This window comes from Petaurus breviceps, unplaced genomic scaffold (assembly GCF_028583685.1).
Source record: "Petaurus breviceps papuanus isolate PSGF00001 unplaced genomic scaffold, PetGlider_PUasm1.0 91133, whole genome shotgun sequence".
NCBI lineage: Eukaryota > Metazoa > Chordata > Mammalia > Diprotodontia > Petauridae > Petaurus > Petaurus breviceps.
This window is the reverse complement of record NW_027187419.1, coordinates 27,724,581-27,748,824: the sequence shown is the minus strand read 5'-3', so window position 1 is coordinate 27,748,824 and position 24,244 is coordinate 27,724,581. Positions and strand designations below refer to the sequence as shown.

The following is a 24,244-nucleotide window of genomic DNA, read 5'->3' as shown; positions in this document are numbered from 1 at the left end:
GTACCCCCTGCCCCTTTTTCCACTACTGTCACTGTGGAGATGGAAGTAGACTGCATAAGATGAAAGGCCATGTTTTACTTTTATGTTTCATACGTCAGCATGGACAAAGAATTCATCACCTAGAGGCCAGCCTTCTGGTGATGAGCCTCTCTGTACTTAGCTAGGCTGGTCCTTGGACAGCAGACACAGTCTGTCATTGGGACCATACTCGAAGCCTTTCCAGCTTGGTAGAACCTGTCAGAGCTTGCGCTCCGCTGGCATAGCCTTCGAGAACCCAGGGTCACCTCCACACCACGATGAGGCATCAGAGTAGGACTTTTGTGGAGGAGAGCTATCAAAAAGAAGTAAAAATCACACTATGAAAAGGAAGTAAAAATCACTTAGTGTCCCCAATGGTAGGGAAGAGGTCTCTACTTCTTTTGGTACAATATCTTGCATAGTACTTTATACAAATTTAGTATTTACCAAATACTTTCTGATGGTAACAAGATGGCCAATACCAGATGTACAGGCTTGCCATTTTATCCCCTCTCTCATTTCCTTACTGAAAAGCTCTCTAATGGCTTTAGGATATACAGCAGTTCAAACTCCACAGAAACTGATATTCAAGGCTCTCAATAATCCTCCCACCTTACCTTCCCAATATTATTTCCTACTATTTATACTTAATCCTATTGCTCCAGCTAAGGTAGGTTCTTTGTTGCTCTTCAAATACAAATATAGCTATTCTTTATTTGATCATGCTTTTCCTCCCTTGTTAGGTATACATATCCTACCTATCTATCCTTCCAAAACCAGCTCAAAACCCACCTCTTCCATGAAAGCTTTCTTGGCCAATCCAACCCACAGTGATATTTCCCTCTTCTGAATTCTTATATAATTTTATTTTCTGTAATAATTATTTTGACATTTAAGAATATATTGCTTTGTATCATTATTTAGTGTTTTCATATATTTTGTCTTCCCTACTAAGCTGTAAGCATCTGAAGGCAATGATCACTTATTTTTAAGAATCACATATTTAAAATGATTTATATAGCACTTTGAATAGTAAGAGTCCAATAATTACGTGTTGAACAGACCTGACTTTGATGAAATTGTTTGTGGGGTGAATAAGGAAAAGGTCTTAAGGACAGCTTTTCTTTGTTTCAAATGAGAAAAAGAGGAAAAAAAATACACAATTAAATGTGCTATTAGATACTATTCACTTACCATATAATGTTCCCAGAAAAGTATCATCCAAAGCATTGATCAGAAAAGCCTTGACAACTCTTTCAAAGTGAGTGTAGTGGTCACTGAAAGAATCTGTAATGTGTTTTAAATAAAATTTAGAAAGTAATATCAAAAGCTATATTATATATATGTAAATCCACCTCTCGATTAAACTTAAGAAAAATATCAGCTTACTAATGTTCAAATCTCTAGGATATAGAAGACATGGGATCTAGTTTTATCCTCTTAACGTTAATATTACATTCTTGATTTGCCCATCATAGGTAAAGTTTTGGAATCTCAAATCTCTTAACTCCAAATATAGTTATTTTTGGCTGCTATCTCATGCTGTCTCCTTAGAAAAGTCTAATTGACAATGAAAAAAGAAAACTATAAATTAGGATTCTTAATAAATGATTAAGGGGCGGCTAGGTGGAGTATTGAGTAAAGCGCTGGCCCAGTCAGGAGGACCTGAGTTCGGTTCCAGCCTCAGACACTTAAACCCACACACACAAAAAAACTAGCCGTGTAACCTTGGGCTAGTTAATCCCAATAATTAATTAACCCCAATTGCCCTCCAAAAGGCAAAAACAAACAAACAAACAAACAAATAAATAAATAAATGATTGAAATGGTTCTCTTAAAGTAAAACATAGTATGAAGGTTAACATTATTACTATTACATACAAAATTATTCTTAAAAAGATACTAAAACTTCTCTGCATTACAGAGATTTTTAATCATATATCTAGGACCTTACATTCTTTTTATGACACTTTATTTCCTACTGAAATTCAATAGGGAGTATTGTTAAATATAAATGCCACACAAAGAACAAATTTTTTTCCACCATTCTTTTCAATCCAATATAGGCTGGTAAGGGGAGGGAAAGAGTATAAACAAGAAAAGACGTGGAATATGGTGACAGGGTAAAGATATTACATAAGGGCTTAAACAAATGTACTATAAATTGTAAAAATCCAATAAATATAAGCTAGACAGACCTATAATAAATAATTGGACATATAGCTTCATTAGCAATTTTTATTTAAAGAGAGGAACATGTTGTGCCAATGAACTTTAAGAGAATAGATAAATGAAAGAGAAATGTTGCTCTGGTGAGAACAGATCCTATTAAGAATAATAATAATGTGAAAATAATGCTATAATAAACATAATGCTAAAGTGGCAGCATCTAAATCCTAGTCTTAAAACCAGATGGATCTTAATCCTAATAGAGAAACTTGTAGTGGGATTTCTGAACCCTAGTAACTTCTTATCACAGAGAATGTAGTACCTACTTTCTGGTTTCCCTAACCTCTTTGGATTATTTTAAATATAATCCATCCCCAGGACCAGGAGCAAATATTGTCTAGTTCAGAAGTGGGGAACCTGTGACCTAGAGGCCACATGTAGCCCTCTAGGTCCTCAAGTGTGGCCCTTTGACTGAATCCAAACTTCACAGAACAAATCCCTAACCAGATCCTAGTTAATCAAGGATACCATCTCTGTGAGGGAATGATAATAGGATACAGGTTGGTTTGAAACAAGATATCTGATGTTGTAGCACACATGCATCAAGTTTGTGCATGAAGAGCAAAAGTTCTATAGAACTGTAATACTATGTCCCCAAATTAGTACACAGAGTTCAGAGGGTATCAGGGAGAGAAATACATTTTGCTCTGCTACTTCCAGAGTTCTTTTAAACTTCTGTGGAAACTCTTTTCTTTCTTTTCCATTCTTGTTTGTACCTGAATTACTGTGCTGGCCAGTTGTTTCTATTGGGATTTTTGGATTTCTATGCTAGCTTATTTCCCAGATGCCAGCTCAATCAATGTTTACTATTTCCAGGTAAAACTGCCCAACATTCCAAGTATATAAGGCTACTAATTTACATGACTCTTCAGAGAAGGTTAATTTTCCTGAAATTTATATCATTCTTATTCCTTAATTATGTTATAAGGCTTAACAGTATGATCATAATAAGATAAAATTTTAATAACTTTTATTACTTTACTTATGTATCATAATGTAAAATATAAGGAAGTGGTTCAGGAAACTTTCCAGAAAAAAAAAAAAAGATTCAGCAGTCTAACAATCTGTTTTATTAGACTTTGACACAAGTAATATAATTCTTTCTATTTCTCCCCAATAAATAGAGATGAGAGAAAAAATTTTAATATTTGTTGGCTAATTTTCCTGTACTTAAAAAAAAAAGATATGTGTCACAAGAAATGACTTGCTAGGTAGGTGAGGGAAGAGAGATATATTAAACAATGAATCTGATATTTTAAAAAAGCTATCAATAGAGATAAAATGAAAAAGTAAAAAGATACTAACAACTCTCAACTACTCACGCTCAAAGACAATAGGAATAGCAATAAATTTATGAAATATCTAGAGAAATATAAAACCTGAGTTTCAAATTCATGCTAAATGTCTACCAAACATACAAGGTAGCAGAAGACTACTAAGAATTTCATTTCCTCTCATTTAAAGTGTTTAATTTCTTACTTATGCACTAAAAAAATCTGTGAAAAGCAAAATGCCTAAGTAAAAAAAAAAAGCAACTAGATTACAAAAGACTGTATTTAAAATCGGCATTTCTTACCATTAGTTTGGAAAGTAATTATTTACAAAGCCAAAATAATGGGATATCATGATTAAAAGTTGTGAGTAAAACAAAACCAAAACCCCTACCCTTAATATTTAACTTACAAAGAGAATTTCGTTTCACTAATTGAAGCTGTGATGCAGTCATCTTTTCTCCTGATTGGTTTTGATTTTCTTCATCACCTTCCTCGTCTTGAACTACAAAACCATCAATAATATAATCATCTCCTTCCTCATCATCATCATCATCTTCATCATCATCTTCATCATCATCAAGATCACTATCAGGTAAAGATTCCTCTTCAGAATCCTAATTAAATCAGAACATGCAAATCACTAAGTTTTTTATCTAATATTTTACTTTTTAAAAATCAAATAATTTCAATATGAATGTGAAACACAATGACCAATTTATACTTCTAAGCATGATAAAGAGAAATTAAGTGAATTCAAGACTGAAGGTAAAAAAAATGACTTCCTTTTCATATTAATTGTTGAACTTTTAAAATGAAGACAAGACATCATTTTCTTAATGTTTAAATGGTACAAAATGATTGAAAACGAAAGCTCTAATAAAAGTTGAAAATTGAAAGGACTGTACAAAACCAAAAAGTAGCCTTCAATTCTTAAAACAGAACTGATGATGGACTAGCTGAGTCTCATGTTGTTATGACAAATAAGAAAATAGATATGACAGTGTAGTCAAATGTACACAGGAAATTTTTAAATAAGAAAAAATAATAATTTGACTCATTGAAAATATATGATAATTAACACGTCTTTCTGATAAAATGCAAATATTCTTCAAGTGAAATTCAATAAAAAAAAAAACACACCTCAAAATCTCTACCACTATTGCGTCTCTGACGAGATCTTTGTTTTGAGAGCTCTTTCAGCTTCTGGAGTTGTTCCTGTTTCCGAATGGCTGAGCTTTTTTCAGTTTTAGGAGGTTTTTGATCCACCTCCACTGAAGAACAGTCATCATCCTCCACTATACGACGACGCTTAACATCTACTCTTCTAACTAAAATGTCACTGTCATCACTATCATCACTGTCATACATCACAGAAGATACCCTTTTTCGCTTTCCTGGAGTGATGTGTTCTTCTTCTTCTATGTCCTCCTCTGTAACTATTTGGTCACTCTGTTGTTTAGAATCAATATGCTGTTGACTTAGATCCTTTTCATAATCTGTGTTAATGGTCTTACATTTATTTTCATTTTTTTCTTCCTCATGATCTGAAAGGCCACCACTCTTAGTTATGTGTTCTTTGTTATTTTCTGCCTTATTAGTTAAGTCAAGCTCTTTATCATCAAGCTTTTTATTACTATCAATACTTTCATCACTGTCACGACTTTCATCACTGTCATGACTTTCATCACTATCAAGCTCTTCATCACTATCAACACTTTCATCACTATCAAGCTCTTCATCACTATCAAGCTCTTCATCACTATCAAGTAACTGTAAGATATTATTTCGTTTAGTCCGTCTCCAGTCAACCCGGGATTTCAACGCCGGCACTTGAGTCTTAGAATTATTCCTTGTTTCATATCTTCTAACATGTACCATTTTCACTTAAGCTTCTACAAAAAAAAATGTTATTAGGAATAATCTCATAATAAAGAAGATGATAGTCAGCTTAAGGTAATAAACGTATTTATGATGTCAATTATATTAATCTATTGTCATATGGTCATTCTAGAAAATCACACATAGTATCCTGGTGGTATTAATAAATCAAGCACTCATCATGCATGTAATGTGTGCCTACGATATGCATATGACTGCAAGATGCTGAGAGGGCAATATAAGATGTACTCCCTATCTTTCAAAAATCTATAATTTAAATTTAGAAACAAGACAAACACACATAAAACAGTTAAGTAATAGCATCCAAGGGGACTATGATTTAGTGCCATAATGAGTGATTCTGACATTAATGTTACAAGAGCTCAGAAAGAAGGGAAAGCAATTGAGGTAGGAGTATCAAAGATTGTAAAAGATATAAGACTTGACATGTGCCCTGAATGGCTGATAGGGTTTGGATAAGGAGAAATGTGGAGGGAGCCATTCTAGGTAGGAAAAACAGCAAGAATAAAGGTTTGAGGTTCAGGTAGAATATGATTGATTTAGAGAACAATAAAAGACCTACTTGACAACGGCAGAGAGCTTATTTTGAGTTCAAGGAATGTTTGGAAGAAGTGTATTGCCTTATTGTGGAAGGCTTTAAATGCCAGGTTGAAAAGTTGAACTTTTTTCTATTAATACTGGGTTTTCTCAGCAGGAGAATGAGATGAATAATAACTAAAAAGAACATTCAACTATGTGAAAAAAGCAGTTGGGCAATAAGTAACATCAACAATTATAGGACTGTTTAGAAATGACTTCTACAGAAACTTGTAAGACTGTAACTTATAGAGACTGGTTGTTAAACATGACCATAGTTAAAAAACAACAGAATGTGAAGGCAGAGTAAAATAGACAGAAAAACTACAAAGAACCCAACAGAATATTCAGATATCAAAACACTGTACCTTATCACATTATCTTTACCAATACCATGTTTATTTTATGGCTGAGGCAAGGCACTGTGTTACTGAAGCTAAAAGGTTTATCATGGAGATTGAAAATAGGAAAATTGTCACAAAACACTGTCATAAAGAAGTAATAGAGAAAAGCTTAATGATAGAGGCCAAAATATATGATGATTAGCAAAGCGATGGAACATATAATCGGAGGATGAGCTGCTGAGGTTGCTGAAAAACATGAGATTCACTAAAATAGAATTCACACACACAAATATTGTCCTTCAAAGACATCACTTTGGGAGTATGTATTTCAACGATGATACCATTACTCAAAATATTTGTGGATGTCCTCATTTGGAAATGCCTTCAAAAAGTTTGCAAGTCATATAAGAAAGCCACTCTCAGTACTCTAGAGACAGCCCATTTTTTGGATTACCTACCTTATTCACCAGCCTTGGCTCCAAATGACTTTTGGATCTTTCCAGAAATAAAATCCACCCTCAAAGGACAAAGATTTTTGGCGTTGCTACAGGTTACAAAGGCAATTCCAAAAGAGGTATTTCAAAAATGTATATAGCAACAGATGTATCACTAGAGCCTCCAAAGTGACTACTTTGAGGGAGGCAATCCTTCTCTGGATATAGGCTCTGGTGTGTCTGTTAAAAAAATGAGTCATATTACTTTACAGTCATGCCTTCTAGTAACAAGCTCAATACTGCTGCTAATGTCATATATCAGAAATTAACTTTGTTGTATAGATTGGCATGTTTTTAGATAATAATAGAAGTATGAAACCTAATATAATTCAGAAAATAACTATTAAAAGACACAGTGATATATAAAATTAATAATACATTTAAATGTGACTCATAAGTTAATAGTGTAAAAATATACAAATAACTCAAGTTACAGCAAATATAAGTGGAAGCAAAGTTAGAGATTCCAAAAATAAAAAATAAAAACAAAGCTGGCTATCTCAGTAATTAAGATGATATTTAAATATTAACTGGTCACATTACATAATGTATCTAATATGTTTTAGCATCAATTAATAAATAATCATTATAAATACTTGCCACATCACTAAGAGATTTGTATATTAATTCTAGGTAATGATAATGCACTTGTTTGAACAGGACTCATATTATACAACAAAAAATGAAAACATCTGTAATAGTACTTTTAATTGTTTCCAAAGTACTTTTGCATAATGCTATTTTCTCTTCTCAATAACTCCATGTAAACCTTAGAGCACCGTATCTATTATGAGTTACTATTATTATTCCTCCATTACAAATCGAGGGACAGAGAAACTAAGTGACCTTTCCCAGATAACAGTAATATTAGAACCCCAAATCTAGTGCTACAAAATGACAGATGTCAGCATTATTTATATTTAAGACTGTTAAAGAGCCCATTAACTTAGTCAGTAGTTGATATAACAATCCTACAAAATTATAACTTCAGGATAAAGCATTAGAAAAAAAATTCCTTAAATCAAAATTTAAAAATCAGTTTTTTAAAAAAATCTCAGTCCATATTAGTGAAGCTATAACCCCAAAATTTATGTGAACCATGAAAGCCACTGGGCAGGGAGAGAATACATAGCACTGGTGAAAATTTGCGTATCTTGTCTATACCACATCATTGATTTTTAGCATAATAGTCTAATAATAAATTTCTAGAAATTTCCAGAAAAAAAAGACAATTTTTCAAAGAAGGGTGGCTATATTGGTCTCCAAATTGTGAATATAATTTCTTTTGGGGAATTCTGAAGACATTACTTAAGAAGGAAAGTTCTAGCACACAGTAAGCACTTAATAAATGGTTGCTGACTGATCAAAGAATTTAGAGTTTATAGAATCCTGAATTGGAAAGTGCCTTACCAGTGTGATCTAGTCCAACACCTACCTAAAGTAGGAGTCTCCTCTTCAACACTACTGAAAAGTGATCATGTAACTTTCTTGAAAACTTCTTTATAAAAGAGTCCTTTTTTGTACATTTCTAATCCTTAGAGGTTCTTTCTTACTACTGAGCTAAAATTTGCCTCCCTTTAATTTCTACCTTTTGCCCTTTGTTCTCCCCTCTGGGAAAAAACAAACAAAAAAACCTTTTCTACAAACAGTTAAAATTTCTCCCCTAAATCTTCTTTTCTCCACATGGATCATCTTCAGTTAGTTTAAACCATTCTGGGTTATTGTTTTCAGCTCCCTCACCACCTTTGTTACTCTCCTCTGGGAAAGTTCCAGCTTATCAAAATCTTCACTAAAACATGGTCCCAAGAATTCCACATGAGGCCTGCCTAGCATAGAATATAGCAGGGTTTTCAAGTCACTTGCCTGAGATCATATTAACTTTCACTCAAACTAGCTTTAAATCAACCAAAACCCTATGTCTTTCCCCAATAAACGATTTAGTCATATCTCCTGTAACTAGTACTGTATACTGTTTTGTTTTTAACTAAAGTCCAGTACTTTACATTTATCTCCAATAAATTTCACGTTGTTCAAGTCTGGAGTAGCGCTATCATTTTCCATGGCATCTCGAAGTTTGCTAACATTAGTTCAAGTCCTTCTACAATTCTTTCTGTATCCCGGATTTGCAACTAAAATGGGCCAGACGATTTGATTTAGATATTCTCTCAATATTTCTCACCTATCTTTGATGAAATCCCCTCATGACCATCTTAATTCTATCCTTTTTAGTCTAAAGATCATTCTCTTTGGCAAAGAAAACAGGAACAAAATAGGAGTTGAATAAGTCTGCTTTCTTTCATCAGTTAACATTACCCATGCAATGGCTATTTTTTCCTTAGTTTTCTTATCTCCAAGATAGATTAAAAATAAAACCAAAAATGTTTCATCATCTTTAGCATTTTTCACAAGCCTCAGGACATTTTGGTCTTTAACCTTCCTACATTATTAACATGGGTCTATGCCATTCTTTTATATTTGTCCTTGATTCTGTGAATTTGTATTCATCTTCTGTACATATTCTTATTTTAAAAATAATCAGCTTCACCAAAGTACTCCTAGTACAGTCATGTAACTTTCTTTAGATAGCTCCTTTTTTTTTTTCAATGAAATTTTTTTGTAAGAGGTTTGGGTAAAAAGATAGCACAAAATAATTAGTAAATCTGTAGATAATACAAACTTAGAAGAAACAGCTAACTTAATAGAAAATAGGATCTTAGAAAAATCTTATAAATAATAGCCTAAATCGAACAAGATGAAACTTAGTAGGGACAAAATAAAATCAATTGCACAAATACAGTACTGGGGGTGGAGTGGGAAGGGGGATGCATAGCCAGAAAACAATTTGTGTGGAAAAAAAAGATCAAGAAATTTAGAGCACAATAGTCTGGTCAATAAGCATTTACTAAGTGCTTACTATATATCAATAACAATGTTAAGTACTGGGCATACGAAGAAAGGTAAAACTCTCCTCAAGGAAATCTCATTTTAGCAGAGGAGACAACACACAAACAATTATGTCCATATAAACCATATAAAGAATAAATTGGAGATAGCATCAGAGAGAAGGTAGATATGATAGCCAAAAATCTATCATAATCTTAGGCTTTATTAAAAAGGCAGTCTGTCCAGAACAAGGGAGACTACAAGAGGAGTCCCAACACGGTTGAGACAGACTACCTCTGGAATATATTGTTCAGTTCTGGGTACTGAATCTTTAAGATACTCTCAGGAATCAGGTTCAGCAAAGTGAAGAAGATAGAGAACTAGAAACCATGCCAAACTAGGATCAATTGAAGTAAATGGATATATTTAGCCTGAAAAAGAGACAAGGTACATAAAAGGGAGGGAAACAATATCAAAGTTCTCCAAATACTTGACAGTCTATCATGTAGAAGAGGGTTTAAATCTGTTTTTATTGTTCAGTCGTTTCAGTCCTGCTCTACTCTTCCTGACCCCATTTGGGGTTTTACTGGCAAAGATGCTGGAATGGTTTGCCATTTCCTTCTCCAGCTCATTTTTACAAAGAAGGAAACTGAGGCAAATAGGGTTAAGTGACTTGCCCAGAGTCAAACAGCTAGTGTCTGAGACCAGATTTGAACTCAGGAAAATTCATTTTCCTGATTCCATCCAGGCCCAGCAATCTACCCACTGTGCCACTTGCTGCTATAGGGCCTAACAGTTATGAACTTTCTTTAAAAAGGGATAGTTTTCTAATCACTAGATGTCTTTTAGTATAATTTTTTTTGTTATTATAAAAAGACATTAAAAGGGGGTATGTACTATGGTTTTGTTTTTCTTTTTTTTTCTGGGGGCAGGACAGAGGAGAGGAAATAAATACCTGTTAATTGAAAATTTAATTTTTTAAAAAGGGGATATATGGTCAGTTTAATTTCCTTTAAAGGCAGATCCCATAGAAATATTCAGGGAGTACGGATATTAGGGTAGCAGTAGGAGACAGGTTGAAGACCAAAGAAAAGCTGCAATCTGAGATCTGAAATGAGAACTAGGGAGAGAACTGTGAAGGTAAAGCTGACAGAGGCATAAAACATCTCTTCTAGCTTTCAGGAGGAGGTGGCATGTTTATCAAGAAACCAACTGAACAGTTGTAGTTATTTCAGAATTGCACTTATGCTGCATTTCATGAAATCAGGATTCCATCAAGCTTCTTTAATGCTATTTTGCCTCCAGTTAAGGACAAAGAGAAATCCCCTAACGAGAAAGCAAGGAACAGGTGGATACAGATATGTCCGTACTATTATTTCTCCCTATTTGATATTTAATATTGTATAAGATACAACAGAGATATTCAGAGTGTAAGACAACTTTTCAGGCATAGACAAGGATAATGTTTTTATGAGGTAGGGGGTTGGACTAGTTTACCTTTGAGATACCTTCCAACCTCCTAATGCGTATTTATGAATTACTTCATTCAATCTTTCCTCCAGTGCCTGGGCAGCAAACATAAAGATGCTGAGCCACAGGGGTTAAGGACATGGAACAATAGAAAAACCAACGGTCCAAGAGTCAGAAAATTTAGGCTTGAATTAGACCTCCACTTACACGGGGAAAAGTCACTTATGCCTCTCTGTATGTAGCCCATTACCTCAATGGTAAAGGAAAAAAAAAAGGATTAAAAATATTAACTAGTTCTACCTCCGGCTCTTTGTGAAGATGAAGTGAGATCAGGCATGCAAAGCTCTTTGTTGCCTTAAAAATAAAACAACAAATATCACAGACTCACATTATTCAGAGACTCAGATGTACAACAAACAATTTTGACTTGGGCCAACCTTGCGGATTTGGCTCTCTAGATTGGTCATATTATCCCCACCAGAATTCATACACCTCTGCAAGGCATGTAGTAAAATTTACTTGGATATGAGAGAGGATAACAACCATGGCGCATTAAAAAAAAAAAAAAGAATAACCAGTGTTATCTTCCCTTGTTGCACACGCGCGCGCACACCACACACACACACGCATGCATACATACGAGCACATACACGCATGCACGCACACACAAGCGCACACACCAAACACACACACACACACACACGCATGCACGCACACACATCTATCCCCGCCACTTCTGCCAGAGGGGTTAGCGCAGCCTGTCTCCAAGAAGGAGGAGGGATGGGAAACATAACTAAGAAACCAGATGCTGAGGCACAGCTTTGGGATAACAGCGCGCCACAGAAACGCTCGGGGCGGAGCAAGGAGACAGCACAGAGCAGAGGAGGGGCGGGGATGGGGAAAGCGACGGCGGAGAGAAAACCGAAACATTGGCTTCCCAGCCCAGACTTACCTGCAATTCCCCGACCTCTCCCAGAGGGGAAGGGGTGTCCCCAGAGGCTGCAGGCGGCTCGGCTCGGCTCCGCTCGGCTGGGAAGGGAAGGGCTGTCACAGGCCGTCCCCGCCCCCGCCCCTCCCCACCCGAGAGCACTACCCTCGCCCGGGAGCCGAGGGAGTTATTTGCCCGGCGCCGGGAGATGGATGCTTTCTACCCCGCCCCTTTAGGAAAGTCATTCGCTGCGAGGGAGCACTGACAAACCCTCGCCCTAAGCGGTCCCGCTCCCTCACCTTTCAAACCGATGCAGCTGCAGCCTTCACCGCCTTCGGCCGCCTCCGCCTCCGCCTCCGCCCACGTCTCCGCCTACACCTCCGCCTCAGGCGTCAGCTTTGACGACTGGCGCGTTCCCCAGCACCTTCCTGAAGCTGGCGGTCGGAAGTCCCGCCTTCTTTCGGGGAGGCTCGCGGGTGGGAGGGGCCGTCTTCCGGGAGCGCGTCCTGGAGTGGGAGGAGCTGGCGGGGCTGTGTAGTGAGGGAGCTGCGCTGGGGGGCTCCTGGCCGAGAGCTCAGAGGTGGGGAGCGGGGCCACGAGGGGCGCGGGGAGGCTTTGGCGACCCGGCCGAGGTTACTGGAGGGAAGAGTACCTACGGCGTGGAGAGGGGCAGGGTACGGCCCACTGGGGGTACTGGCGCCAGTGTTGAGTCCCAGGGGAGAGGGACGCGGCGGACGCCGGCCCCTCCCTGGCCGGGGAGCTTCCGGGCTCAACTTTGCTTTTCCCTGGGGAGCAGGACACACCTGTCCCAGCCCCGCGTGGGGACCAGTACCGAGATTGTGAACCTCCCTCCCCTGTGGTGTGGGGTGGGGGAGAAAGAAGTAAACAAACATTCATAATCCGGATTATCCGCGACGACTCTGGGCCTTCTCCCTTCCCCAGCCTGGCTGCCCATCTGGGTCTTTGGGCCTGCCCCTCTCACCCTCTCCTTCCCCAGGAGCCCCTCTGCCAGCCCAGCCTGAAAGGGGTCAGTGCCACAGTAACCGAGTCTAGGTCTGAGAAAGTGACAAGTGTGGGAGACGGAGAGCTTTTCTGAAGTAAGAGGGTTTTCCTTCTGTGTTCCATGTTGAGCGATTCCCAGAGTCATAAAATGTCAGGGAAGCGCAAGCGTGTGGTGTTGACCATTAAGGATAAGCTTGACATAATAAAGAAACTTGAAGAAGGCAGTTCCTCCAAACAGCTCTCAGTGATTTATGGGATTGGTGAAACGACAGTTAGGGATATAAGGAAGAATAAAGAAAAAATTATAACTTATGCTAGCAGTTCTGACTCAACAAGTCTCTTGGCCAAGAGAAAGTCAATGAAACCGTCCATGTATGAAGAACTGGACAGAGCTATGCTGGAATGGTTTAACCAGCAAAGAGCAAAAGGAAATCCTGTATCTGGACCAATTTGTGCAAAAAGAGCAGAGTTTTTCTTCTATGCCTTGGGAATGGATGGAGATTTTAATCCTTCCGCAGGCTGGCTAACTCGTTTTAAGCAGAGACACAGCATTCGTGAGATTAACATCAGAGGAGAAAAGTTAAATGGAGATGAAACTGCTGTGGATGAATTTTGTAGCAACTTTAGGGAATTTGTTCAGAGGGAGAATTTACAGCCTGAGCAAATTTATAATGCTGATGAAACTGGATTGTTTTGGAAGTGCCTACCTACAAGAACATCAGCTGTCAAGGGTAAATTTACTGCTTCTGGGCGCAAGTTAATTGAAGAAAGAGTCACTGTGATGTGTTGTGCCAATGCAACAGGTTTACACAAACTTAAACTTTGTGTAGTGGGAAAAGCAAAAAAACCACGTTCCTTTAAAGGTACTGACACCTCAAACCTGCCAGTCTCCTATTTCAGTCAAAAAGGTGCATGGATGGACCTTTCTATTTTCAGGCAATGGTTTGACAAGATCTTTGTTCCACAAGTTCGAGAGTATTTAAGATCCAAAGGCCTTCAGGAAAAGGCAGTGCTGTTGTTGGATAATTCACCTACACATCCAAATGAAAATGTCCTAAGGTCAGATGATGGCCAAATATTTGTAAAATATCTGCCACCTAATGTAGCCTCATTGATTCAACCTATGGGTCAGGGTGTCATTGCTGTAATGAAGAGGCACTATAGAGCAGGACTTCTCCAAAACAACCTAGAGGAGGGTAATGATTTGAAAATGTTTTGGAAGAAACTAACATTATTAGATGCTCTGTATGAGATTTCAATGGCATGGAACATGGTTAAGCCAGTTACTATTATCAGAGCATGGAACAAAATTTTCCCCGGCAATGAGGAGAAAGATGTTTTGGACTTTGATGAAGAAGAAATTTCAGCAGCTACTTTAGCCACCATCATACAGCATACACAAGGATGTGAAAAGGTGGACACTGAGAATATTGAGCAGTGGTTTGAAGTTGACAGTACTGAACCAGGTTATGAAGTGTTAACTGATAGTGAAATAATCAGAAGAGCACAGGGCCAAACTGATGAATCAAGTGAAAATGAGGAGGAGGAAATAGAACTGATCCCAGAGAGAAATATTAATCATGCAGCTGCTCTCAAGTGGACTGAAAATTTATTGGATTATCTAGAACAGCAAGGTGATATGATTCTGCCTGACAAATTGGTGATAAGAAAACTCCGGGCCACCATAAGAAATAAACAGAAGATGACAATGAATCCAACTCAATAACAATTTAAAATTTCACTGTCTTGGTAATTGTGTTTGTGACTATTAATCTATTTGCAATATGCTTAGTTTTCTTTAAGTGTTCCAAATTCTCAGACAAATTCAAATGCAAAAAATGTATTCCAAAGCCATACAAGTGGTTTGGGGACTATTTATATTATTTTTATTTTCCCTCTCCATTTCTGCAGATAATCAGGAGATGATATATAAATCTGTACCTATATTATATATATATATGTATGTAAAATTTATGTGTCTATCACTTGTCCCATTCCTTATTTTTGACCAAGTGGCATTTCCCTAAGTATTAATGGCAAGATTCTACAAGTAACAAATAGTCACTGAGCACCTTTTTTTACACCCAGAATAATTTTTTTGCCTGATTCATGGGGCTGTTATAGTTGTCTTTCCTTCATGCCAGTAATTACTGCCATCTTGAACAATTGTCTTATTTATTTATTTAGGTTTTCAGGGTGAAGAAAAATCTATCATAAAGCATTAGATCCAAAGTAAGTAATAATTATATTTAACACTTAATTCTAAATTATTCACAATAATAAGGGAAGGAGTGGCTGTCTGGGGATTTCTTTCTTAGGCTCAGAAAGTTAAAGTTATTATTCCCTTTAACATTAATGAAGGTGGGAGGAGGAAAGGTTGTTCTGGAAATGTGAATTGTTGGGTAATTTTGTATTCTCTTGCTCTTAAACTGCTTGGGGAAAATAGATTCTGATAGGTGAGAGAAGAACAAGATTTTCCTACCCCATTTGTGGATAAATGAGAGTTAAGTATATTTGAGAATTTTGCTAAACACCTGGGTCCATAGTAAATGCAGGGTATTATATAAAGGAAAACAAATAGGCCTCTTTTCAATGAGCCTACCAGATTGTAGCAAGGACAGCCTGTCAGTCCAAGAACACTTATTAAACATTCATTGAAATCAGAGCACAGATCCCTACCCCCAGAGACTGTCTATCAGGATAGTTTGGGGGAACATCATCCTAATTCAAAAGCTATCAAAACGTGTCATTGTGAGACTTTGAGATACTATCCACAATCTGTTAAAAAAAAAAATTCTCTCCCCTTCTTTGTAATACAAAAAAGGAAACTAAAATGGAAAGGTGAAATGAGTATTTTAAATAAGCCATATGTTTACATCCTATTAATGAAGAAAACAATTTGTTTTGGAAAGTTCCAGATCATAAAGAATTTGATTACTCTATGTATGTTTTAAAGACTGAGGGAAGAGATGTTTCTTTCTATTGGTTTTTAATTTGTGTCATTCAGGATTTTGCAAAGAGTTTGCATAGTGAACTCAGTATGTTTACCTAATATTGCTGAAGCATTCAAAAGACTTATATGTGTTTTATTTTAAAGAGTTTGTAATTTGAAATTAGTGTCTTTGTATTGAAATTGGTACTTCTTGGTTTGATCCTAATATGGATATAAGTTTTAAAGAATTATCCTTCAATTCATTAGTCATTAAGAGTAATATTTAGCTTTCTCTCTACATATTTTTCATCCTTATAGTGCCTTTCTTAGACCTCTAAAAGCCTCTTACAGACATTTCTAACCTTCCATAATTGCCATTTGAATTTCCATGAACCATATGTAGGATTTAAAGTAGGATCTATAATGAAATATTTGTTTTAAAAATTATATCTGTTGCATGAACTGCTGCAGTTCACAGAAACAAATGACAGTAGTTTAAAAAACTTTAATTTATTTGAAATGAAAAGTCTGTACTAAAAATCTCAGAAATTTTGTCCAGATTTGCCCATGATTTCTGATTTACCTTTAGTGAAATCTAGCCTGTATTATTGCCACCTAGTGGTAAATAAACATTACTTTTAAGTGACGTGATTTTTAAACTATTTGGTATTAAATAAGAGATTCATTTACGGTCTGACCATTACATCCTTGCCTGTTTCTAGATAACTACCATCTCACCTGAAAACTACTGCTATTGGTAGTTTACGTTCTCTGGTCCAGTACTTTTATCCATTCTTTGAAATAAAAGTAGTTTTCACTGGGCAGTCCTTCCCTGCTATCCCACCTTCAATCTTTATGCCCTCTGACAACTTAGGCCTTTGAGGTTTCCTTGTGTATGTTCTTGATAGCACACTTACTGTGTTTCTAAAACCCAGCTGCGGTACCAGGTGATCCTTTTTCCCAAAGCTCTGTGGTGACAACTGAAATACATATTTGAACATATTATGCTGCCTTCTCAATAGCCCAATATTTCAATAATGACAGCCCTTCCATCTCCAACTGTATATTCAGTGCAGCATCTGCTCATTCACTTCCAAGTAGCCATTATAGTAATAAGTTAACATTTATATAATTCTTTATAGTTACAAATCACTTTCAGGTATCTTACTTAATCTTCTGCACCCTGTAGGGGTAGTACAAGCTTTATTGTATTCCCTTGTGATAAAAATAACAAAACAATAACATTGGATACAGAGATCATATCTGACATTGTATACAATATTTTGTTCTAGTAATCCTGTCTGCTGTGACTGGGGAGGCATGTTTCCTTATCTTTTCTCTGGGACTTTTGCTGGTTTTTTAGTTACTCTGAGTTATCTCTTCAGTTACATTATTGGAGTTACTTTGTATATTCTCTTGGGTCTGCTTATGTTTAAGTTCATACAAAATTTTCCACATTTCTTCAAATTTCTAATTATACTTATTTTATAGATGATTAATATGAATCTCTTAAAAGAGGTTAGATTTGTTGCCCAAGGTCACATAGCTAGCAACTAGCAGATTTTCAGGGAGTTCTTTTGTTTCCAAGGTTGTTTCACATGACTAGTGATGATACAGTTTCACATCCACAGTATTCAGTAGAACATTTAGTAAGGAACTTTCTAACACTTGCCAAAAACCCTTTCCCATTCTATTTCTTTTTTTTAATATTTCTTTTTCTGATTTACATCATTCATTTCCTCCAGATTTTGGGTTACACATTTTCTCCCTGTTTTTCCCCTATCCCGCCCCAAAATAGCAGTCCCACAGGATATCCCCTCCTCCAATCTGCTCTCTCCCATATTTTCTCCCATACCCCTTTCAACTTTTTCAGTAGGGCATGGTGGATCTCTATGCCCCAGTGACTGTATATCTTATTTCCCAAATACATGTAAAATAGTATTAATAATAGTGTGTATATATATATTTAAACATTTGATTTTAAAACTTTGAATTCCAAATTCATTCCCTTTCTCCTTTGTCACCCACCCTTACTGGGAAGATAAGCAGTTCAGTATAGGTTGTACGTGTGTGGCTAATGCAAAACAATAACATAGTAGATATATTGTAAAAGACTGACTATATTTCCCTCCCTCCTATCCCACCACCTATTCTCTGCTTTGATCCCGTCCCTTTTCAAAAGTGGGTGCTTCCAACTTCCCTCCCCCCCCAGCCTGCCCTCCCTTCCATCATCCTCCCTCTCATCCCCTTCCCCCCTAATCTCCTGTAGTGTGAGATACCCTATTTAGTGTGTATTTCATTCCTTCCCCAAGCCAAATTCAATGGGAATAGGGTTTACCCATTCCCTTTTGCCTTCCTATTCTTCCCCTCCATTGTAACCATTTTCCCTTGCCTCTTCTATATGAGATAGTTAACCCCATTCTGTCTCTTCCCATCTCCTCTCATTATATTTTTCTCTTACCTCTTAAATTTCACCTTTTAAGTATCATCCCTTCCTGTTAAATTGGTCCTGTGCCCTCTATCTGTAAGCATGTATATACACATTCACATATGTATTCATATGCCCATATACCCACATATATAGACATATATATATATTTCTATTCCCTTCAACTATTTTCATACTGAGAAAAGTTTCACAAGTTACAATTATTGTTTTTCCATGTAGGAATGTTAATAGTTCAACTTTGATAAGTTCCTTATGATTTCTTTTCCCTGTTTACCTTCTCATGCTTCTCTTGCTTCTTGTATCTGAATGTCAAATTTTCTATTCAACTCTGATTTTTTTCATCAAGAAAGCTTGAAAGTCCTCTATTCCACTGGATGACCATATTTTCCCCTGAAGTGTGATACTCAGTTTTGCTGGGTAGGTGATTCTTGGTTTTAATCCCAGCTCCTTTGCCCTCCGGAATATCATATTCCAAGCCCTTCGATCCCTCAATGTAGAAGTTGCCAGATCCTGGGTTATCCTGATTGTGTTTCCACAATATTCAAATTGTTTCTTCCTGGCTGCTTGTAATATTCTCTCCTTAATCTGGGAATTCTGGAACCTGGCTATAATATTCCTAGGAGTTTTCTTTTTTTGGGATCTTTTCCAGGAGGTGATCAGTGGATTCTTTCAACCTCTATTTTGCCCTCTGGTTCTAAAACATCAGGACAGTTTTCTTTGAGAACTTCCTGGAGGATGATGTGTAGGTTCTTACTTTGATCATGGCTTTCAGGTAGTCCAGTGATTTTTAAATTATCTCTTCTGGATCTATTTTCCAGTTCAGTTGTTTTTCCCATGAGATATTTCACATTGCCTTCTATTCTTTCCTTTGTTTGGATCTGTTTAACAGCATCTTGATTTCTCATAAAGTCATTAGCTTCCATTTGCTCCAATCTAATTCTGAAGCAATGATTCTCCTCAGTGAACTTTTGAGATTTTTTTTCCATCTGGCAAATTTGGCTTTTTAAGGCATTCCTCTCCTCATTGCCTTTTTGAGCCTCTTTTGTCATTTGAGTTAGTCTATTTTTTAAGGTGTTATTTTCCTCAGTCAGACTGTTGACTGTCATTTAGTAATTTTCTTGCATCATTCTCATTTCTCTTCCCAATTTTTCCTGCACTTCTCTTATCTGCTTCTTAAGGTCCTCTATGCCCTGTAACCAGCTCATATTTTCCTTTGAAGATTTTGGTGCAGGAGTTCTGACTTCACTGTCTTCCTCCTGTTCCATGCTTTGCTCCTTAAATGTTGGAATCTTCTGTCTGCTTTGTTTCCTTTGCCTGGTCATGTTGCCCCTCAGTCATTTGACCCCTGGGCTTTTTGCCACAGTAGGACTCTGCCACCAGACAGGGGATTTTTCTCAGCTGCCAGAAGTATTAGATGGGTGCCCTCTCTGAGGCCTCCATATGCTCTGGCAAGCTGGTCACTCACCCCAGGACCTCCACCATAGACTGCAATCCATATCCAAGCAGGTTAAAGCAAGAGCAATTACCCCTCAGACTGGTCACTTGGTCCCCCTACACTCTGCAGGCCAGGAGCTGAAGCTGCCACGTGGTGCTGGCTGGCTGTGCCAGTAGTCTCAGCAGCTTCTCACCCCAGGGGCAAAAGCCACGCACTCCCACTTACTGGGTCCCAAAGACCATACTGCACTGACCTCTCACTTTGTCCTTCGCATCTATGTGTTGATAATTCTGGAAATGGCCACAGCTGCTGCTGATCTGGAATCCCTCTGGCCAGCAGCTGGTCAAACCCACCCTGGGGCTAAAACCTCTGGCTCATGTGGGCCTGGGCTCAACTCTCAGAGTGCTGTGCTGACCGATTCCTGCCTGCCTGCCGGGCTATCCTCAGCAGGAGGTTAACTTCTCTGTGTCATTTTGTGGGTTCTGCAGCTCCAAAGTTTGTTCAGAGTCCCCTTTTTATGTTGGGTGGGGAAGGTGGAAGCCAGAGCCTCTCGGAGGTCGTGTTTCTACTCCTCCATCTTGACTCGGCCCCCCCCCCCCCATTCCCTTTATAAAGCAGGAGTCAGTCTGCAGAAGAATTAAAAATTAAGGCAGTGCCACTTGCATGGTAGCCCTAGCTGAACCAGACATATATAGAAACTGATCCTCAGACACAAATAAACCTATGTTTGTACTCACAGATCTAAAGTAATGGCACAGTGGGATGAGTGCTGGGCCTGGAGTCAGGAAGACTCATCTTCCTGAGTTCAAATCAGACATCAGCTCTGTGACCCTGGGCAAGTCACTTAACCCTGTTTGCCTCCCTTTCCTCATCTGTAAAATGAGCTGGGGAGGAAATGGCAAACCACTTCAGTATTTTTGCCAAGAAGACCTCAAATGGGTTCCTGAAGTTTTGGATGTGACTGAAATGACTGAACAATAGGATGAAACACCACAGAAAGGGTTTTTTTCGGGGGGGGATTGCTAGAAGAGGGTTGGAATTACAGGAAGAGTTCCATAGATGCAAGGTGGAGTGTGGTAAGAAGAAAGGAAGATAATAGAAAAAAAATGAGATAAGCTTTTTTTTTAAGGTTGGAGGATGGGGAGCACAACACAAGAAAACAAAAATAGGAGTTCATAAATCAATAAAAGTACAAAGCATTACTTTGAAAAAAAAGGTGAAAGGTATAAAAGGGCCCTTACTCTCAAAGAACTCAAGATAAAATATAAAGGTGTTGGGGTAAATAAGCAAGTTAGGAAAGGATAGAGGTCTGTAATGCAATTTATTTTTGTGGTAGTATTTCTGCATCCTTAGAGCAGGTTTCACAAGGTATTATTCAGCCTTGTACTAAACAAAGTTTTGTTCTAATCTTCCCATATTATAAATAAGGAAAATAGAGGTGCAGGGAAGTTTTTGTGACTTGCCCTTAGGTTACACAGAAGTAATAAGAACTGGGATTTTTTGGGGCGGCCAGGTGGCTCAGTGAATAAGATCACCAGCTCCAGTGTTGGGATGACCTGGGATCGAATCTGGGCCCAGATAGTTAGCACCTACCCAGAAATAACTGGCCGTGTAACCTTGAGCAAGTTACTTAACTCCAACTGCTTAAAAAAATGGGATTTTTAAATTATCTTGTTCCAAATCATATACTTTTCCCACTGTTCCACGGCGTTTGTGATGCAGCCTGTGTTTAGTCTTGCCTTTTTCCAAAAGCAACGTTGACTCAGTGCCAGTGTATTTCACCCTTTGAGGTTTCTTTAGGCTGGTTCCTGATACTACACAATGTTTCTAAAACCCAGCTTCACCACCAGATGTTTCTTTGCAGATAATTCTGGGAGAAAGGTAGTAGCAGGTCTACAAGTGGATACAAATGTAGAGGCAATGTTGCTTAGAGTCCCACGAATTCTCATTGAGTTTCAAAGACAGTTCAGGTTAGCAGAGATTGATTAGTAGGTTAGCAGAGATAGCAGTTGTGTGCTAAGATATGTGGTAGGTGCTGTGGGGGAACAGGACAGTTCCTGTTGTTGAACCAGTAAGATGCTCCTACATAAAATAACCCTAGAGAATACTAAGGCACTCTGAACAAGTTTGAAATGTATTTCTGAACCCATAATGCCAATGATGCAGCCTCTACAACAACTTTTTCCATTTTATGATTACACCTAGCAAAGAACCTAGTAGAAGTATTAATTTCTTTTTTAGTTTTAGAGTTTGGGCTCTAGTTTATGGAATTTCTCTAGGCTATTATAGACACATCATTTTTTTCTTAGTTATTTTCTTATTCAAAACAACTTTAGAATATATTCTCAGGAAATAGTTGAGTCTCTTTCAACACAAGAAAGATATATGTGCGTTAGGGTAGGAAGTATTCTTCAAAAGAATTGATGAGTATGGGGGTGAGGAGAGAGAGTGGGTTTTTGCAGAAAAAAAGGAAAAGAAATGCAAATTGATTAATAATAGATTCAGGTGAGTCCTATAAGATTCTAGACTTAGAAAACTTGAAAAGGCTTAGTGTATTTTCTAACATTTCATTACAGGGGAGATGGTTTGGTCCAACCAGATACTCATTTTGTGCAAAGACTCCAAACAAACCAGGATTGGAAAAGCTGGTCTTTACAAGGCCTGTGGCCCAAACTTTACCATCTCCCAAGGAGGGTGGGAAATCAAGCAGCCTCATTAGTTCCCCATTTCCCTTAGCTCTCTAGGCTGTTACAGTGTAGGGTATTATCCTCTTATTTGATATTGAATTATTTCAGTTCTCATATAGCACTTTGTTTTGCATTTGTCTAATGTCCTCATCATTTGTTATTCTAATTATTTGTCTTGGCCTTAGATATCTATACTAGATTGTGAACACCCTGAAGGAAGGTACCCCATCTTACCTAAAGTTTTATATCTCTATCACTGTGAACAATTGGCACTTATTAACCGTATGTTATATTGTACAATCCTGTATGTAAAACCTGAGGGGAGAATCAAGAAAGGTTTTGTGGAAGAGATGACATTTAAGTTGAGATGTTAACAAAAGAGTAGAATTTAGTAGATACAAAGAAGAGAAGATACTTCATAAAAAGAGAAGAATATGAGCAAAGTTTCAGTGGCTGGAAAGTTAAGGCTACATTTAGGATGTAAGGGTAAACTAATTTGAAAGAAAGAGTACATGAAGGAAAATAATATGAAATGAAACTGAAAGGTTATGGTGGTATTGGGTTGTGGTGGCCTTGAACACTAGGAAAATATTGTTATTCAGTTGTTTTCAGGTGCATCTGACCCTTTGTGTTCCATTTTTGGGGGTGGGGCAATGTGGTCTGCCATTTCCTTCCCCAGTTCATTTTACAGATAAGGAAACTGAGGCAAACAGGGTGAAGTGACTTGCCCAGGGTCATACAACTAGTAAATGTTTGAGACAGATTTGAACTGAGGAAGATGAATCTTCTTGACTCCAGGCCTGGCATTCTATGCACTATGCCACCTACTTGCCCTAATCTGGCAACTGTTTCAGCATTATTCCATAGATAATATGGAACTACCGAAGGATTTTAAACAAAGTGTTTTTCCCAGGTGTATGCGTCATTTAGCATTTATTATACTCCTGCTATATGACAAGTGCTGGGGATACAAAGACAAAAATAAAATACTCTGACTTCTAGAAGCTTATTTTATTTGCTGGTTTGGGAACAATGAAAATCTAAACAAAATAGAGATAAAATGTGATGCCTTTATGGAGAACAGAATAGAAGTAAATTAAATGGAAGTGTGCTCTTGCTGCTGTAGCCCTTTGTTAGTAGCCAGAGTGCCATCCTCCTGTCTTTGTACTCTAATGGTATCCTTCCCTTTCATTTGTGGCTTTGTAGGATGTTTGGGGACTGAAAACATCAAAATGATAACAAGGTATATGAAAGGCTCAGAAGTTGAGATAAGACTGATAAGGCCTTCTGAGACCATAACCTTTCCTTCAAAGTATTTTTACGGTAATTGGTGGATAGCTTTAATAAAAGTAGTTATTCCTTATGTCCCTAAGAGTGCTCTAAATAAGAATGCTCCTTGTTCTATATGTACAGCTGATGAAAACTCCTTCCCTTAAGCAGTTCCTGCTGCCAGAGTCACATATCTCTTTAGAAACATGTAGCCTGGGGAATACTCATAGCTATTACTCAGTTGGTCTGTGCTATGTTGGCTCTCTGGGGAGAAGGGAATGAGCTCTGGGAGTCTGCCATTGCCTCCCCTCCTTATCTTTCAAAAATATCCTATTCACAGTAACATATACCATTT

The 24,244-nt window shown here is 37.6% G+C and overlaps 1 protein-coding gene and 1 pseudogene across 4 annotated transcripts in view; one reads left to right on the top strand and one right to left on the bottom strand.

The window, feature by feature from the left end:
• Positions 1–12,575, bottom strand: part of CCDC82 (coiled-coil domain containing 82) — a 54,889-nt gene extending 42,314 nt beyond the window's left edge. Inside the window, exons 1-7 of one of the 4 annotated variants that reach the window (XM_069079715.1) lie at positions 12,415–12,575; positions 12,140–12,216; positions 11,488–11,541; positions 6,799–7,014; positions 4,662–5,413; positions 3,931–4,135; positions 1,213–1,305 (exon numbers count right to left, since the gene is read on the bottom strand). In XM_069079715.1, the coding sequence (XP_068935816.1) occupies positions 1,213–1,305; positions 3,931–4,135; positions 4,662–5,399 (1,036 nt within the window). In that variant the 5' untranslated portion in view covers positions 5,400–5,413; positions 6,799–7,014; positions 11,488–11,541; positions 12,140–12,216; positions 12,415–12,575. The remainder of the gene's footprint in view (positions 1–1,212; positions 1,306–3,930; positions 4,136–4,661; positions 5,414–6,798; positions 7,015–11,487; positions 11,542–12,139; positions 12,217–12,414) is intronic. The other 3 variants (XM_069079713.1, XM_069079716.1, XM_069079714.1) reach the window with 3 other exon arrangements.
• A 2-nt stretch (positions 12,576–12,577) lies between these two features.
• The window catches only part of LOC138154736 (ubiquitin-conjugating enzyme E2 C pseudogene), an 81,681-nt pseudogene continuing 70,014 nt past the window's right edge, over positions 12,578–24,244 (top strand).